We start from the raw sequence: 15495 nt of genomic DNA on the forward strand, positions 1-15495 counted from the left end.
ATAATTTTAAATGGTGTGATCAAGCCCTACGAAGAAAAGAAGACAAATTTTGAAAACTGCAGTTTGTTGGTTTTTTTTTTTTTTTTTTTTTTTTGTACTCTTTTTGGTCATGTCCATTGCACTGAACCCAGGTTTTGCCACTTAAGGGAGGTGAGTGTCCTGGTAGAGAAGATGAAGATGGACACAGGGGTTGGAGAGTGTCCATCCTCGGTGCCACTTGACCTAAATCGGTCGTGTTTTGGGGACAGGCGCTGGAACACCCGATATCTCCACACCGCGCCACAGCTGGCAGGCTGAGGCGGGCCCCCCCCCCCCCGCGCTGCCTGCAGTCGCTCCGCCCGCCCCCCGCGCCTCCATTAGCGGCCGGGCCGGGCCGTACCACAGCGCCCCTCCCGCGGGGGGGGGGTGCGGGGGGCATCGGCTCGCCCTGAGGGGCGGCGGCCGGGCCGCGGCGCCCCCCGCTCGCTGCCCGCCGCGGGGCCGGGCGGAGCCGGGCGGCGACAGCGGGGGGGCCCCGCAGCCTCCCCGGGGACCCTCGAGCGGCACCGGGGGCTCCCGGTGGATCCTCCCCGCCGCCGGGCGGTGCGAGGAGCTGGGGGAGGGCCCGGCCGTGGGGCGGGGGGGGGGGGAGCCGGGGCCAGCCCCGGCAGCGGGGCGCTGAGGAGCAGCTGCCGGGCGGCCGCCAAATGGCCGAGGGGCCCCGCGCCGGCCGGCGGCTGAGGCGGCGCCGCATGGGGGCCCGGCGCTGAGCTCCGCCATGGCTGCGCACTCCAGGTACGGGCGGTGAGGGGAGTTTGGGGGGGCTGTGAGGGGTTTGTGAGGGGTTTTTGGGGTGTGGGGGATCCTTCAGGAGCCGGGCTGCCTGCCCGGTGCGCAGGAAGGAAAATGGAGGCAGGGTTGTGCTTAACAAAGGGACCGAGCTTTGATTTTCCGGCTTTTTGGTTTGTTTTTTTGGCCTCCCCCTTTGATTCACACGATTTACTGGCCTCTGTTGTCAGTGTGTCGCTTTACAAGGCCCACATGCCACGAGAGGGTCCGGTGTAATCCCCAGCGCTGCTGCCTGGCCTTGAGGCTTGGCCGGGCCCCAAGGCTGGGGGCTGGCCGGCTGCCTCAGGTCTCAGGGCCGTCCCCTGGGTGCCAGCCCCCAGCCCCATCTGTAACCCTCCGGGGCCAGGCAGCGCTCCCAGAGCACGGTTCTGACGCGGTGAAGCTGCGTCAGAGCGTTTTGGTGCGGTGAGTAAGAAGGCAACCCCTGTGTGCTTCGTTCAAGTTTAAAGCTGATCGCTTTAAAACACGTTTAAAAGGGAGTAGGAGTGAAAATGAGCAGCAGGAATGAATCTCTTGCAGGAGAGAGAGAGGCTGCGTTTACCAGTAAGCTCAGTGCCTGCGATACTCCTCTTTTGGGGGCACAAGTTGGCTGTGGCATCCACCTCATTGCAACACATACGTGCTGTATGAGTGCATAAAAGCTTTTCTTCAGCAGCAAGGGGTGAACGCGTATGTGCAATAAATAACTGGAGTTATGCTGCATAGGAAGGAGAGGCCAAACGTCTCTGGAATGAATTTGTTAAAACATGCCAGAGGGTTCTCCCTGGTAGGCAGCTGATGAAAGATGTGGGCGAGCTTTTTGGTTTTGCATCTCTTCTTAAAAAAAAACAAACAAACAAACAAAAAAAAACCTGCAAGCTCAGTAAATTACTGATGAGGTGGTGTGATACAGAACACCACAGTGTTTGGGTATCGCTCGGTATGAGGTCTTCGGGCACTCCTCCGTCTGCTTGGGCTTGCTGTTTCTCACATGCTGGGTGTTCAGTATGCGCAGCTAGTGCAGGGGATGTGAGCCTGGGGAGGGTGTGGGTTTGGCAGCAAGAAAATCCTGCATCCGTCCTTCAGCTTCAGCTGTGATCCAGCGCAGCTCCCATAGCGTTTGGATTCCCTTGTTCTGAAGGGTGGAAGGGTAAAGAAAACCGTGTGGTAAAACGTGCCTGTTGCTGCTCGCCAGCATTTTAAAAACTGCAGTAGTAATGAGCGAGAAACTGATGTGTTAATGGGTGCTGGAACAATTTTTTTTTTTTTTCCATACTAAGTCTTAAGAATGGATTACACGGTGAGTTGGGTGTTTTGTTTTAGCTGTTTGAGATGAATCAGCTTCTGCCACTGGCTGCTGTAATTAGCTTATATCCAGAACCATTAGGTGGAGAAATCATCCCTCGGTCCGGGTTGTTCAGTGTTTAGAAAGTAGGGGGGTTGTTTTCAAGTTGCTGGCTGAGCTGTCGGCTTGCAGCTGTAGCTCTCTGTGCACTCACTTCTGGAACATGCGGCTGGTCTGCTGCTTGCAGTGTCCCCGGGCAGCACGGCCTCGGTCAGGTTTTTGTGCTGTATTCGGGAACACGTGAAATTCAGAAGCAGAGTCGAGCAGAATAAGGAGAAGTGCACTGTCTTGTTGGCTACGGTATGATGCTGAGTGCTACGCAGCTGCTCTGAGGTATGGCAGGACCCCCAGGAGGTATGCGGGACCGACCGAGACCCTCTGTCAATGTGACAGCTCCAGGCAGAGGTCAGTGAGGCACAAGAATGTGGCTTCTTTGCTGGGTGGTGGAGCCCAGCTCTCTTCTGCTCCCTCCTTCATTAAAAAACAAGCCCTGCTGCAGCAATCGCAAGCTGAGGAGCTTTAAATGCATAGCTGCTTTTTTGAAGAGGTAGGCTGCTGTTCTTGGGCTGGTCAGGAACATTGTAAATTAGCTGTGGACCCTGTTGGTTACACTTAAAATCATAGATAGCATCCAGAATAACACTGTATTTATCTAAGAATTCCTGCTTGTTGTAAAACTTGGCTTTGGATGTGCTCAGTGTGGTTGCAGGTAGGCAGAATCAACTGCGTTTCCTTATCTTTGTAGGGCAGCACAGTCAGAGCAGCGTGCAATCAGTGTCGTGCCATCATCCCTGCCGGGCTCACCTTGCTCCTTCTGAGCTGGCCCTGCAGGGAAGGGTGAGGATGGGCAGCACCCTGGGGAGCTCTCCCTTTCCACCCCGACAGCCCCAGCACCACAGCTGGCCCCAGAGGCGCCTCGGATTGGGGCTGGACCACTCATTGGGGTAGAAAAAGGAGCAGATGATGTGCCAAAAAAACCCCTTGTGGCTGTACCTGCGTTTAAAACACAGTGAATGCAGTGAAAGAGTCTCTTCTAAAGGGAGTGATGCCGAGGCTTTTTCCCAAGGAAGAGGCACTTTGAATGATGCAGCTTGATTTTTGCTCCGTGTCGTTTTGCAGCTTTCCAGGGCAGATCGACAGACACGTTTCATAACATGTTTGTTCCGTGGGTCCTGTTGATACAGGCAGATGCGAGTATTGGTGATACTGCATTCCAGTCAGCTGAGGCAGGTGAAGAAGGGCTGAAACAGCCTTACCTGTAAGTTGAAAGCTAAAACATCCACCGCATTTCTCCAAAATCTTCCTGGAGAATTACACTTGGGTTTTCTCTGGCATGCGATGCCTGGCTGCCCTGCAGCATGCTTTGCAGGCTCCTGGGGAGCTTCAGTCTACAGCTGCCGACTTGTCTGAGCTCTCTGAGCTGGCTGTGGGGCAGCCCAGCTGGAAATGGCCCACGACTGGAGCTCCTCCAGGGAAGAGGACACCCAGGTTATTTGTTAGGGGTGGTGGGGATTACAGGTCCAAGCTGTAGTAGGACCCAAGTCCCCCAAAACCTTGGAAATGCTGTTATCATGGTGTGCCAGACCTGGGGTGGAAGGGAACATTTCCTCAGACCAAGCAATTTGTGCTGGGCCTGAATCTGTGTTGTAGAGGGAGGCATCTTCTTGCTGCTTTTTAGGAGAAAGTGCAGGATGCAGCACAAATAGCAGGAAGCGAGCTCTTCATGAACCGCATCTATTCTCCTCAGGCTTTTATTTCTGTGTGTAGCCACAGTGAGTGAGAGCACAAAGCTCTTAAATCCTTTAAAAGATGTTATCGAAGGGACCTCAGTAACTACGTAGGGAAGCTGCTAAGACTGTTTCTCCTGTCGTGGTGGGCTACAGGGAGGCGAGGGAGAGTTTTCCACAGCGTGCAGGCAGCCTTCCTCCTGCCAGCTGCAAGTACAGGGCGGTGGGGAGCTCAGAGGCTGTTTAACCTCTATTTATAGGCAAGCACTCATCCTGTTCGGGCTTGAACACGGCACAGAGGTTTTTTTTCCCTGCGGTACATCACCATGAAAAAAGCACGGCCGTGCTCCGTGTTGCAGCTCAGGCTCCCAGGGCTGGTTCTGGCCATGATACAGGGCAGAAGGCACACGTAGCGCTGGGGTGGAGCGACTGGCTGGGGCAGACAGCGCTCCGAGATGTCACCGCGGGAGGACGTAGGCAGAGCTGCCTTGCTCGGGTAAAAGGCTTTAACAGGGAGCAGACGAGCGCTTGTGCAGATTTTCCCCAGCTGCCTGTTCACAGACAATTTGGGGAAGCACTGCTCAGGTGCAGAAATCATACATCGCCTGGTTTTACCACATGGAAGGGAGGGAGCCAGCTTCATCACGGCTGCTCTGTGCTTCACCTGCATGCATTTGTCTTCAGCATTAGCCTTGGTTGTTGTTTAATATTTAGAGCTGTCATTTTTCGTTGTGCTAAATGTTTGTTGGAACAGGGATGGGAAGTTCCAGCGTTGTTCTGCAGCGTTACCCAGCGGGTTAAGAGAAAGCAATGCCCCTGCTTTAGGTTTCAGAGAGAGGTCAACAAGCAAATGGTTAATGGTTAACCTCTGTGACAACAGTAAAACTCATTCTCAGAACTGTAAAAAAAAAAAAATAAATAAAAAAAATGTGGGTTTCAATTGTGTACTTGTTAAAGGAAAAAAAAATCCTCGCCAAAACCTAAACAGGAAGAGTACAGCAGATGCTGTTTTTTTTTCTTTTGTGTGTGTGTGTATGTTTTTTTTAAAAAGAAAAGCAAAGTGAGAAGAAGTACATGTTAGTGTTTGAGATATATATGTATGTATGTATATATACACACCTCTTTGCTCAGAATACCATTTATGGTATAATCTATAAGCAGTAATTGATGTGTTTGTTCATCAGCATAGGAGCAGCACCTTCGTGGCACAGTATGTTTGGCAGCTGGTGTGTGTATGTGAGGTATGTGAGTGCGGGTGCCTCCTCTGAAAGGCAAGTCTTTTTTTTTCCTCCTTTCCTGAGCTGCGTTACAGGCACTGCAGTTTGAAACACTGACAGCTGGTAGCATCTGAACTTGCAAGGAATTATTAAAATGTGTGGTGGTAAACGAGTTTTTACATCTTCAAAGAGTTCGAGACACCTGGTAAGAAATTGCTTTCAGTATTCCTGCGCTTCTGTAGTCTGTGAGGTTGTATTTAACAAACGTATTACAGAGCTAATCCATCTTTGCAAGTATGGCTGAGCAACTCTCCCTCATGACTGCTCTGCAGCTCTTGCTCAAGGCTCCTCTCTCCCCAGCAGGCTGACAGGGAGAAAACACCCAGCTTTGAGGGCAGGGCTGAGAACAGGCTGTTGTCGGTCTAGGAATACGTTTATTTGGGGCAGGGAGCTGGCCTTGCTCAGAGCCACCAGTGCCTGTGTGTTTACCAGGAGGAGTTTGGCTGGCGAGCTGGAAGTACAGGCAAAGAAATAGGCTGCAGAGGTGAGATAACTGCTGGCCAGCACCGAGCATCAGCTCCACCGTATCTCTGAGCTCCTGGAACTGCCTATCCTAAAAGCACTGAACCCCCCATGGTTTCTGTAGATGCAGAGGTGAGGAAAAGTAGATTTTCTTTGCTACTGCAGCATAGTTGGAAACAAGAAACACATTTACTTCCCTGCCCTGCTGCGTGTCCTTTGGCAAAAATCATGTGTGCAGCTGCTTACTTTAAAACATCACATCGTGTCTTCAGGAGGTGGCGTTTGGTAGTGGTACCTGTCTGGGGGGAAACGAGGCGAAGTGGTGATTATACCGGAGACTTTGCGCCTCGTCTGCTGTGATTTTGAGCTGAACTGGTGGCCGGCCGAGGTTCTCACATGACAGTGCAGCAGGCAGTGCTCCTCCTGCAGGAACAACCGGCTGGTTTTAAAGCTCTGTCAGTGCCAATTCAAAAGCATGTCAAGCCCATACGCTGTTTTTTTCCCTCACCTATGACTGTGCTTTATGCACGTTTATGTTGAAAGCTTGTGATTTTCAGTGTGTTTAAATGCTGTGTCTGTGAAATGTTGGAAGTGATGGCTTTTTAGTTTCACAGATCCTTGATTTAAGAGACGATGTTCCATAACTTCCTGCCGACCAAAGATGCTTTTTAAGGGGAACGCGATCGTTGCGCCGAGGTTTGAGAACACCGTTTATCATCTTTATCTGTTTGCAACCCCCTGCCCACTGTACACAGGCTGATTTCAGCAAATTAATAATAGGCTTGCTGTGCTTAGCTGGCTCTGTGAACCTCCTAGGAGTAAATGCCTGGTTCTGTGCAGTGGACCACAGGCCTGAATGAAGCTGCTAGTCTAGAGACTAAGAAAATTCTGTGGAACTGCCCAAATCCTGGAGGCAAAGAAAAACAGTTAGATTTGTGTTCTTTTCTTTGAGAAAGTCTTGTCTCTTTTCAGAGGCACGACAATAACGAGATGTGGTATTCAGAGACGTTTTTTCCGTGCCATTCCGCATGAAAATCAGTTGACTCATACATCGAGGCATTCAAAATAACAGACCAAAAAACTTCCTAAAGTGGCTGACATGGAAAAATGCAACAACTCAAATGTTTCGCCTTTGAAAAAATACTTTGGGTCAATTAGTGCCCCAGAGCTTTCATGCATTGTTCTCTGTGATTTGTTCCAAAAATCCCAGCCTTCTCTGTTACAGCACATGCTGATAAAGGAATAGCTCCATGTCTTTTGTTCTTCCCGGACAGGATTTTTCAGTGTTCTCAAGCTATCAGGATAAAAATGATGTGATGTTTGGAGGAGCTAGCTGAAGTTCTTCCCTGCTGGGAGAAGGCAGAGTTTGTCAGTTAGATGGTATAATGTAATCAAGGATTTGCAAGTACAAGAGCTGAAGGAGAAGGAGAGCATGGATGATGCTAATAGTGCTGTAGGAGTTGGGCCATCTAGTTGTAACAGATGCTGGAGATTTTTTTTCCATAAATTACCTGTGGAAAAAAAAATATTTTTAACATATTCAGTAAGTTCTATTTAAGGGGAAAAAGAGCTTCGCTTTCTAGTTTGTCTTAGCAGGATACAAGTGTTTGTCAACCAGTCAAAAGCCCTCGATGGGTAAATGGGATGAGCTTGGCCTTTGAGTGGCTCAAAACATCACAGCCCCGACCTGGCGTTTCCACCACTACTCCGCTGGCACGTCGCTGAGCAGCGCTGCTCGAGAGCTCCCAAACCCTGTCAAAATACATGAATCAGTCTGGTTCCTGGTGGTTTGGAAGGTGTTTGCCTTCCAAGTCTGTCAAGCTAGCGGCCCTGTGGTAGGTGGGTTTCCCAAACTACACATCCCTTTCTCATAGGGTTTTGGAGGGACGTGCAGAATGGATGGGCAGGGAGCCCGTTGCTGTTCTTTCCCGTACAGCTCAGACATCTGATACAGTCTAGCACTGCTTTTCGCAGCCAGAACCTTCCTTCTGTGATTTTTTAAATAAATGCAAACAGAGTGTAATTGCCACATAATCCGATAATTGCAACCAAACCCACCTCAGGCTGGTTGTTGGCAGCTGTATTGGTGTGTGTTGATGTTGTTCCACTATGTGAATTTATTGTGGAAGCTTAGCAATTGATTAAAATATGTTCCCAAGTGCTATTTTATTAAAACAAACAAAACCAAAACAAACCTATCCTGCAATGCATGCAAAGCCAGACACGATCTGGATTGTTTCTTGACTCTAATGAACAGTAATTTGACATTCAGACCTTTCACAGACTGTACCTTATGTCTCAGTCCTTGCCCTAAGAGCTGGACTTGTCTCTGTGCTGTACTTTGCTTGGTGGCAACATGCACAGATCACTTGGTGTTTCAGGTGAGGATGGTGCACGTGGCCCTGTGCCTGCCCAGCTCTCCTAAGAGTTCTGGTTCTTGGGGCTTTCAGATTTTGGCAACAATTACTTGTGCTAGCCAGAACAGGGGCAAAGGGGAGAAAAAGTCATTTTCAGCAACTGCAAACATAAAACTCAAAAGTAATGTAACATGCTTCCCCACCCCTTGAAAAAGTCAGATAGAAATGGTGTTGTGAAGAGGTCTCTCTTCTTTCTGTGCCCTGAGCCTATCTTTTGCATCCCTTTTGAGGGGTTTCTGTGCCATCCACCGTTTCATGTCTTCCTCTGGTCCTTTCCTTTCCTGCTGTGACCTTGGTGGGTGAGAGATGTCGATCGTGGGCCAGATGAAGAAATAAACAACTTCTGGGTGGGGGAAATATCAGGAAAATAATGTCTTCATGTGCCTGTTCCTTTGTGCGTGTATTAAATACCGAGGTAATGGTTTCCTTTTCTTTTTAAAATGGCTTCCTTTGAAAATGTGCCATCCACTCCGCTCTCAGCTTAACAAAGGAAATTTACAGATGATAATTGATATAAGCTACGTTTACTTGAGTGCAACAACTTTAAAGACCATTTATGCATAGTAATCTGCCAAGCAAATAATGATTTGTTTAGGTTTGTTCAGTGCTCCTTTCCTTCCTCTAGCGGAGTCCCTCAGCACACGTGAAACAGGCTCGGAGGGCTGAGACACCGGCAGCAGTCACTGGGGTTAAGACGGTGCTTTTAAAAGGTCTTCAGTTCAGTCATGCACTTTTCTTAGAAAGTCCTTGAATGGTTCTTTCACCCCTTTTTCTTCTCTTGCCCCTCGGTGAGCAAGGACAAGCAGCTCACGTCTTCCCAGCACGCAGCAGCCTCTGGATGGAAGCAGCGCACGGCTTCTGCTCCAAATTCCAGCGCTGTCACTTGTGCTCAGGTCCAGCTCGTGGCCAGCTGAGCTGAACCCTTCTTATGAAAAGCTTAGCCTGTGTGCGTAAGGCAATCGACTCCTTTTACGATCAGGATCTGATTTCCTCGTTGCCTTTCAGCTCTCGAGTCCAGTTCCAGAAAGCATTCCGGTGAAGAGCCCCACTGGAGTGTATGCACAACAGCACTTCTTGACCTGGAGCTAGACAGTGAAATGTGGAGGATGTTTATTGTGTCTGCATCTGTGTGAGCAGGTGCTCAGAAAGGGCTCCTGATTCACAGCTTTAAGCCGAGGAGTGACTTCTCTGTGTGCGTGACAGAGAAGTGATGTGGGAGAGGGGAAGGCATTTAGTCTCACGGTTTCCTCTGTTCCTGTTCTTCTGTTGTGTTGGTTCCTGCAAATGGCATTTTATAAAGCAAAGAAGTGTTAAGTTGGGGGGGAAAAAAAAAAAAAAAAAAAGGTGTTTTAGAGCAAACTACTGGCCAGAAAGGATTCCAGTAGTTTTTCTGAAGTGAGGTTGGATAAAAGCAAGGTTCTAGGTAGAACAGGCAAAAGAAGCAGTAGTGATTCTGTTCCTTCCTCCTGCCCATTTTTTCAGGTGCTTCCAGAAATACTTACCATACCGCAGCTGTTGTACAAAAACCTTTGTGTGTTTCTGGTGGTGTGTTTGGTAACTGTAACAACCGAACCACTGAGTAACATGTATGTGTGGGGGATTTAGGAAAATTCTGTTCCCTTTAAAAAAAAAAAAAAAAAAAAACAGGCAAAGCACAAGCTGGGGATGAGGAAGAATCCCCGGCAGCATACGCAGAAGGGTTTAAAAGCTTCTTTGGAAATTTGACGTGGTGCTTAATGCAGGGCATCTGCTGAGACCCTGGGAGAGCAAAAAGCCTCCTGCTCAGGGCGATGAATAAGCCTGGCTGGAAGAGGCACGTGGGAGGTCTGAGGACGAGGAACCCCAGGGAGAGGCGGTGTTGATTCACTTCTCCTTTTGAAGCTGCCTCTTGCCTCTGTGTCATAGAGGATGGGGACTGGAAGAGGCCATGGGCTGCTGCTGTGAAAATCAGTGAATGGGCAGAGGCTCCAGAGGTTTCCTCAGGGAAGCGACCTGCCCCTGGAAGAAGTCCTGAACGGACAGAAAGCTGCGTGTGCCTCATGGAGCCTCTCCTGCGAGATCCTACGGCACCTTGGTGTAATTTGCCAGCCCTGGTTGCAGGTTTGGCATGAAATCACTGCTGTCATCAGAGCAGATGTGACTTCCTTTGAGAGTGGTGGTTTCTGCAGGCAGAAGGATGGCAGTTCAGAACGGGCTTGGAAAGATCCCAGTCCCTTGGAGAGTTCAAACTGGAAACAGAGTGATGGAGAGGGCATTGAAGCCAATACAATAGAAGAGCTGTAACGTAATTAACAAGGATGTTGACTAGTTGCCTTTTACCAGTTGGCTGGCAGGTTTTGCTTTCCTTGAAAAAGGCAAGCAAAGTTGGTGTGATGTGACCATATGTTGTGATGGCTGAGATAGGCCTATTTTTGTTCAGCTTCCTCTCTGATTTGCACTGCAGCTGATCTGCCTGCTCGCTCCGGGAGCTTCCTGCCAAGCTGAGCAGGAGGAAGAGCATCTTTCTCGTGGGTCACAGCCATGGTACTTGGTGGGGGCTTCATGGTATCGATGCTGTCTCAGGGCTGAAGTTTTGCAGGTGACAAAGTGGGAGCTTCCAGCAGTAACCTGCAGTTTCTTTCTCGTCACGACCAAAGCTGCTGTGTCTGCACGGAAACCCTCCTGTCCTGCCTGTGGGTGTCCAGCCAGCGGCTCTTGGCTCTGACCCAGGTTCTCGCTGTTCTCTCCCTGATTTTGGGAACCTGTCTCTGTTCCCACACGGGCGCTGCCTGCCCTTCTGGGGCTGCTTCACCGGGCACCTGCTGGCAAGGCTCCCGCGGTTACGTTGCCTTCAGTTGCTCGGTTGTTTAACCAAGTGCTTTTAATGGGAACACGAAACCAGGCAGAAATACAAAACCTCACAGAGTAATCTCTTAATTGCAGTGCTGTCGATGCCGATCCACCCCCCGTGGTTACTGTACTCGCAGGGGGGCGCTGGGGAAGGAAGAATATTAAATGAAATAGGCTGAACACTTAAGAAGGATAATTTATTGCCAGTCCGAGCATCAAGCTAAGCGTTGCAAATAAACGGCCGATAGAAGTGCTTTTGGAGGCAGAAGTTGCCTCGTTTGATGTAGTCGCTGTGTGGGACACCTAAACTCTACGGGGATAAATACACAAAGAGCAATTAATTAATAGTGGCAAGACACACGTCCCTGCGCTGTCCTGAGGCAACCCCAAAAAAGTATTCATCAGCAGATTGCCCAGTTGCTGGCAGATGACTCCTGCTGTGCAGCAGTTTGCCATTTCAGCTGGAAAATGCATTGTCCCTCAGCCTCCCTGCAAAAATCACGGCTTTGGCTGCTGCGTGGTGCACAAAAAGCAGCGCATGGGAGGGGAGGTGTTTGCAGGCACGTCGGCTTTAGGATTTCTGGGGACTGCCGTAAGCCTCCCGAGGCCCATCAGGCCTTACAGACGCCGTGTCACTCTTTGGGGTATCTCGCCTAGGTTCAGCAGCAGCAGGCGAAAGCAGGGCGGCTCCGTGGTGGTGTGGCAGCACGTTGGTTGTACAGCTGCGTGCCCTCCAGAGCAGAGCGGGGTTATCAGCGAGTCCACAAACAGGGTAAACATTTCGGAAGCGGCCTTGCTGGCTCCTGCCAGCACTGCCTTTTCCACCACGTACCGTGGGTGATCCCCGTGCTGGCTCCACGTGCTGGCAGGAGCCCCTCGGTTGCCCAAACCTTTCCTTACGCATTTGGGACATCCCGTGCTGTGGCTGGGCTCTCCGGGAAGCACACACGTGTCTGCCCAAGTTGCTGCTGGTTGCAGCCCCTGCAAAGGGCACTGTAGGCACGTATTTGTAGCAAGCAGCAGAAGGGAAAGGCAAAGCACCTCGGCGTGTGTTTTGGAGGGGCATATGCTTTGCAACGTGCATTAGGCATGCTTCAGTACCTGCCTAATGCGCCCTGTCGCGGATTATTGCCCTTGCATGGTCTGAATGCTTTCCAAGCCCTTCTGCATGACAATGAGCCGCTTTGTTAGAGAGACATCAGAGGGATGGCTCCAATGTGGTTGGAAACCTCTTAATAAAATCAAACAAAAGCGACAAACCATGGGAAAATGTGCAGACGGTTCGGTGTGTGGATGGAAAAATTAGGAAATACTTGTGGAATACCTGGGACCTGGCAGAGGCTGCAGGAAAGATTTTTTTTAAATAGGCTTTTGAGCGTATAAGCAGGCTTCTTCTGCAAACAGTGCTAATCTCTTTCCGTTCCTACTTAGTCCTTGCTATGCAGATAAGACTTGTTCAACCTGTTACTCGGTACGTGCTGTTATATAAAGGGAAAACTCCGGGGAGTAGGAAACCTTGTCATTTGTTGCATGAGTTGTTTGCTGCCCGTTTCTATGGAAGGATGGAAGAATTTAAGCCTTTAATACTCCTTGATTTTGCTCGTGTCAAAGCCGGTGGCCTGCAGGCAGCGCAGCTGACACTGAAATGAGGTGTCGTTGGAAATGACACATGAAATGAGGACGTGGGGCACTGGCTGGCAGCGTGGCCGTGATGGGGCACCCGTGGACAGACCGCGTAGCACTCGGGTCCTGCTGGACTCAGGAGCTGCTTGGTGCAGCCTGCACAAGGTCAGCTGGTGGCCAGCTCTGCAGAAACCCAGCAGCGTGCTCACTCAGCTGGACGTGCAGAGGCGGTGGCTGTAGGGTGAGGATGCTGTTCAACAAGAGATTTAAAAGGCAGATGCACAAAGCAGCTGCTCAGTAAACATTGCAGGGTTTGGGTTTTTCACCCAACAACATATATCTTGTTAGACTTCTTTGGTGCGGTGGAGAGCAATGTTTTGTGCTTTTTTTTTTTTTTTTCTAAGAGGATTTAAGGAGCCAGTTCTATAAAATCAGTGAACAAAGAGCACATCTGCTTGAATAATTTTAATGTAGCCTTAAAGTAGAAAATGTGTTGCATTTGACTTCTTGCACCTGCGATAAGCATTGCTGGATGAACTGAGGTAGAATAATAGATTGCAAGACATGAATCCTTGATTTGCTGTTCAGAGCCATTTCAGGTGGATAATTAAACTTTTTTTTTTTTTTTTCTGATATGTTGATATCTGGATTTTTTTTGTAACCTACTTTTTTTTTTTTTTTTTTTTTCAGAGCTTTTTACCACAACAGTTGTTGAAAGGCTCCCCATTTTTGTGGGGCCCTCTAGGAAAGAGCAAGTGTGCTGGGGGACCACTGGGCTTTGCTTTACCGAGTACTTCTGTGCGAGGTCAGGAACACGATGCTAGGACAGTTGGTGTGAAGAAAAAAGTAATTCCGAGTAATCACAGTTCCTTTCTTACGATCAGTAAAATGAAAACGGGTGTGTGGGAATCAAAATCTTGTGATTGTGTGAACAAATGAATGAAATTTGGAGGTTTGGACCCAATAATCTCAATGATCTATTGAGGTCCCTTCCAACCCCTACAGTTCTTACAATTCTCCAATTCCCAAATCTGAGATTATGATCTCAGATCTGCCTGTGAAAGACTTCTGGAGCCTGTTGTAAGGGAACAGAAGCCTGATTTCATGATTTTGTTCCTCTCTTGGTAGTTCTCTGCTGCAAATGCCTTGTTCTCTTGCTGTCTGTAAGCGTGTCACCAATGAATTGATTGTACAGGACAAGAAGTGCTACTTCACACAGGATTTCAATGAAAATCGACAGGCAGGATAGTTCCCACGTAAATGGCACAGAATGGAGGTTTTATTTCTCTTCCCAGGCAAGCCTAGAGCAGTTCCCCAGAGCTGCTGCCTTTCTGTTGAGAGCAGCAATACCGAGGCAGGTGGCTATGCTGAGAGAAGATTTCATGCAGTACGCACGCGGCAAGAGCCCGTCCCTGCCGAAGAGGCTTGCTGCTTGCCACGTGGTAGCCGCTGCATTCCTCTGCTCCTATAACTGACTTGCAGAGCCGTAACAGCAAGATTTGGCACAGAGATCGTGGCCCGGCTGCGGCGGTGCGTGTTGGATTGCAGGGCTGGAGGATCTTGCCGTGCTTGGGCTGACTTGTGTTTCGGCGTTCCTCCACGTACTTCACTTCAGTCTCGTGGTTTTCAGAAGCTGCGGTTTGTAAGCTAACACTTGATCCGGGTTTATTTGTGTCTCTTGGGCTGACTTAATTGTTTTCATTATGAGTGGGATGCAGCTAATCAAGAGGGAGAAACACCCTGGGAGTGGGTGATGCTGCAGCTGAGTCAGTTCCTGAGCAGTGGGAGGTGATCCAGGTACCGCAGCCCTGGTGGAGGAGCCTTCAGCGTGTCCTGTAGGTCCTGTTCTGTGTCCTACTGCCTGACCTTGTCTTTCTCCAAGCAAATGGCCGCTGTGCCACCCTGACACAGCCACATCTGATCTCCTGTACGCATCCCTAGCGTGTGCCAGCTGCAAAGTGCTTTTCCCCCATTTCCCCTTGAGTGGAAAACTCCCTTGCAGCAAGCTCCTGGTGCTGTAGGGCCAGGGTAAGTGCCTCTGAAATGGCTCCTGCCCAGTGGCTGCACACAGTGCTTTGTTACCCTACTGCTGCTGTGCCTGCGCTCAACCTCTGGCAGACGTAAGGTGGATTTTGTTGATGGGAGACTGTATGACCACCTTTGGCTGTTAAATCCTGAAAATGGGAAATGGGGGTAAACACAGATCCTGCTCTTGTGTCCAGGGTGGGTTTGCACATGGAACAGCTGGCGTAAAAGCTGCAGGAGGATTTCTCTTCACTGCCATAGGTAAAACACTTTCAGGCTTTGGGTGGCACGTTTAAGTTGCATACATTGGAAAACAGATTGCTTTTTCAGAAGGCCGTGTACTGTGACAGCAGCCTTTCTGCGCCCCTGGTGTGCTGTCATACGTCTGTGGTGAGTTAAGCACACACTTTCCTTGGTGTAATAGGTCGCTTCCTCCTCAAGCTGCTTCGCATCAAGGTTGTGTTGTAATGCTTTGTCTTGAGGAACAAGACCGGCCCCCATCAGCCCTTGCACATTGACGGTTTATTTTTTTGGTCAGGTTTCTCAAGATCTCAAGATGTAACACGAAAAAAATCACTGGGAAAAAATAAGACAATGGAAGAAAAGAAAAAAATTTTGAAGATTTATTTCTCCCTGTGTTTTTCTTCTCATTTCCTTATTTTTCCCTCATGTCATTTTTGCATTAGTTCTACAGAGAAGTGCATGACATTTGCTGAGGGTTTTGTAATGACTTTTTTTTTCTCTTATCCTCTATTTGGTGGACGTCTGGGCTTTGATCTACAAATATGTCCCAGTTCGTAGATGGGGAGCTCTGCTGCATCAGCGAGGCAGGGAAGCACTTGGCAGGTATACGTGCTGGGAAGGTTACTCTCCTCTCCTGCATGGCGCTTGGTAGGTAAAAACATAAAGAGAAAGCTAAAAAGGAATAGCCATTTTTGTAGCAAGGGTGATTCACAGGCATAAATTCCATAGCTGCTGATAGT

At 49.4% G+C, this 15495-nt stretch overlaps 1 protein-coding gene across 5 annotated transcripts in view; it reads left to right on the top strand.

The window, feature by feature from the left end:
* The first annotated feature begins 633 nt into the window (after nucleotides 1-633).
* AFF1 (ALF transcription elongation factor 1) overlaps nucleotides 634-15495 on the top strand; it is a 67119-nt gene continuing 52257 nt past the window's right edge. For 4 of the 5 annotated variants that reach the window (XM_084286268.1, XM_084286270.1, XM_084286269.1 and 1 more), the window contains exon 1: nucleotides 634-774. In XM_084286268.1, coding sequence (XP_084142394.1) covers nucleotides 758-774 — 17 coding nt within the window. In that variant the 5' untranslated portion in view covers nucleotides 634-757. Of the gene's footprint in view, nucleotides 775-1960; nucleotides 2108-15495 lie in introns of those variants that run through there. The other variant, XM_084286272.1, reaches the window with a different exon arrangement.

Source organism: Netta rufina, assembly GCF_964035555.1.
Source record: "Netta rufina genome assembly, chromosome: 4".
In the NCBI taxonomy this organism is placed as follows: Eukaryota; Metazoa; Chordata; class Aves; order Anseriformes; family Anatidae; genus Netta; species Netta rufina.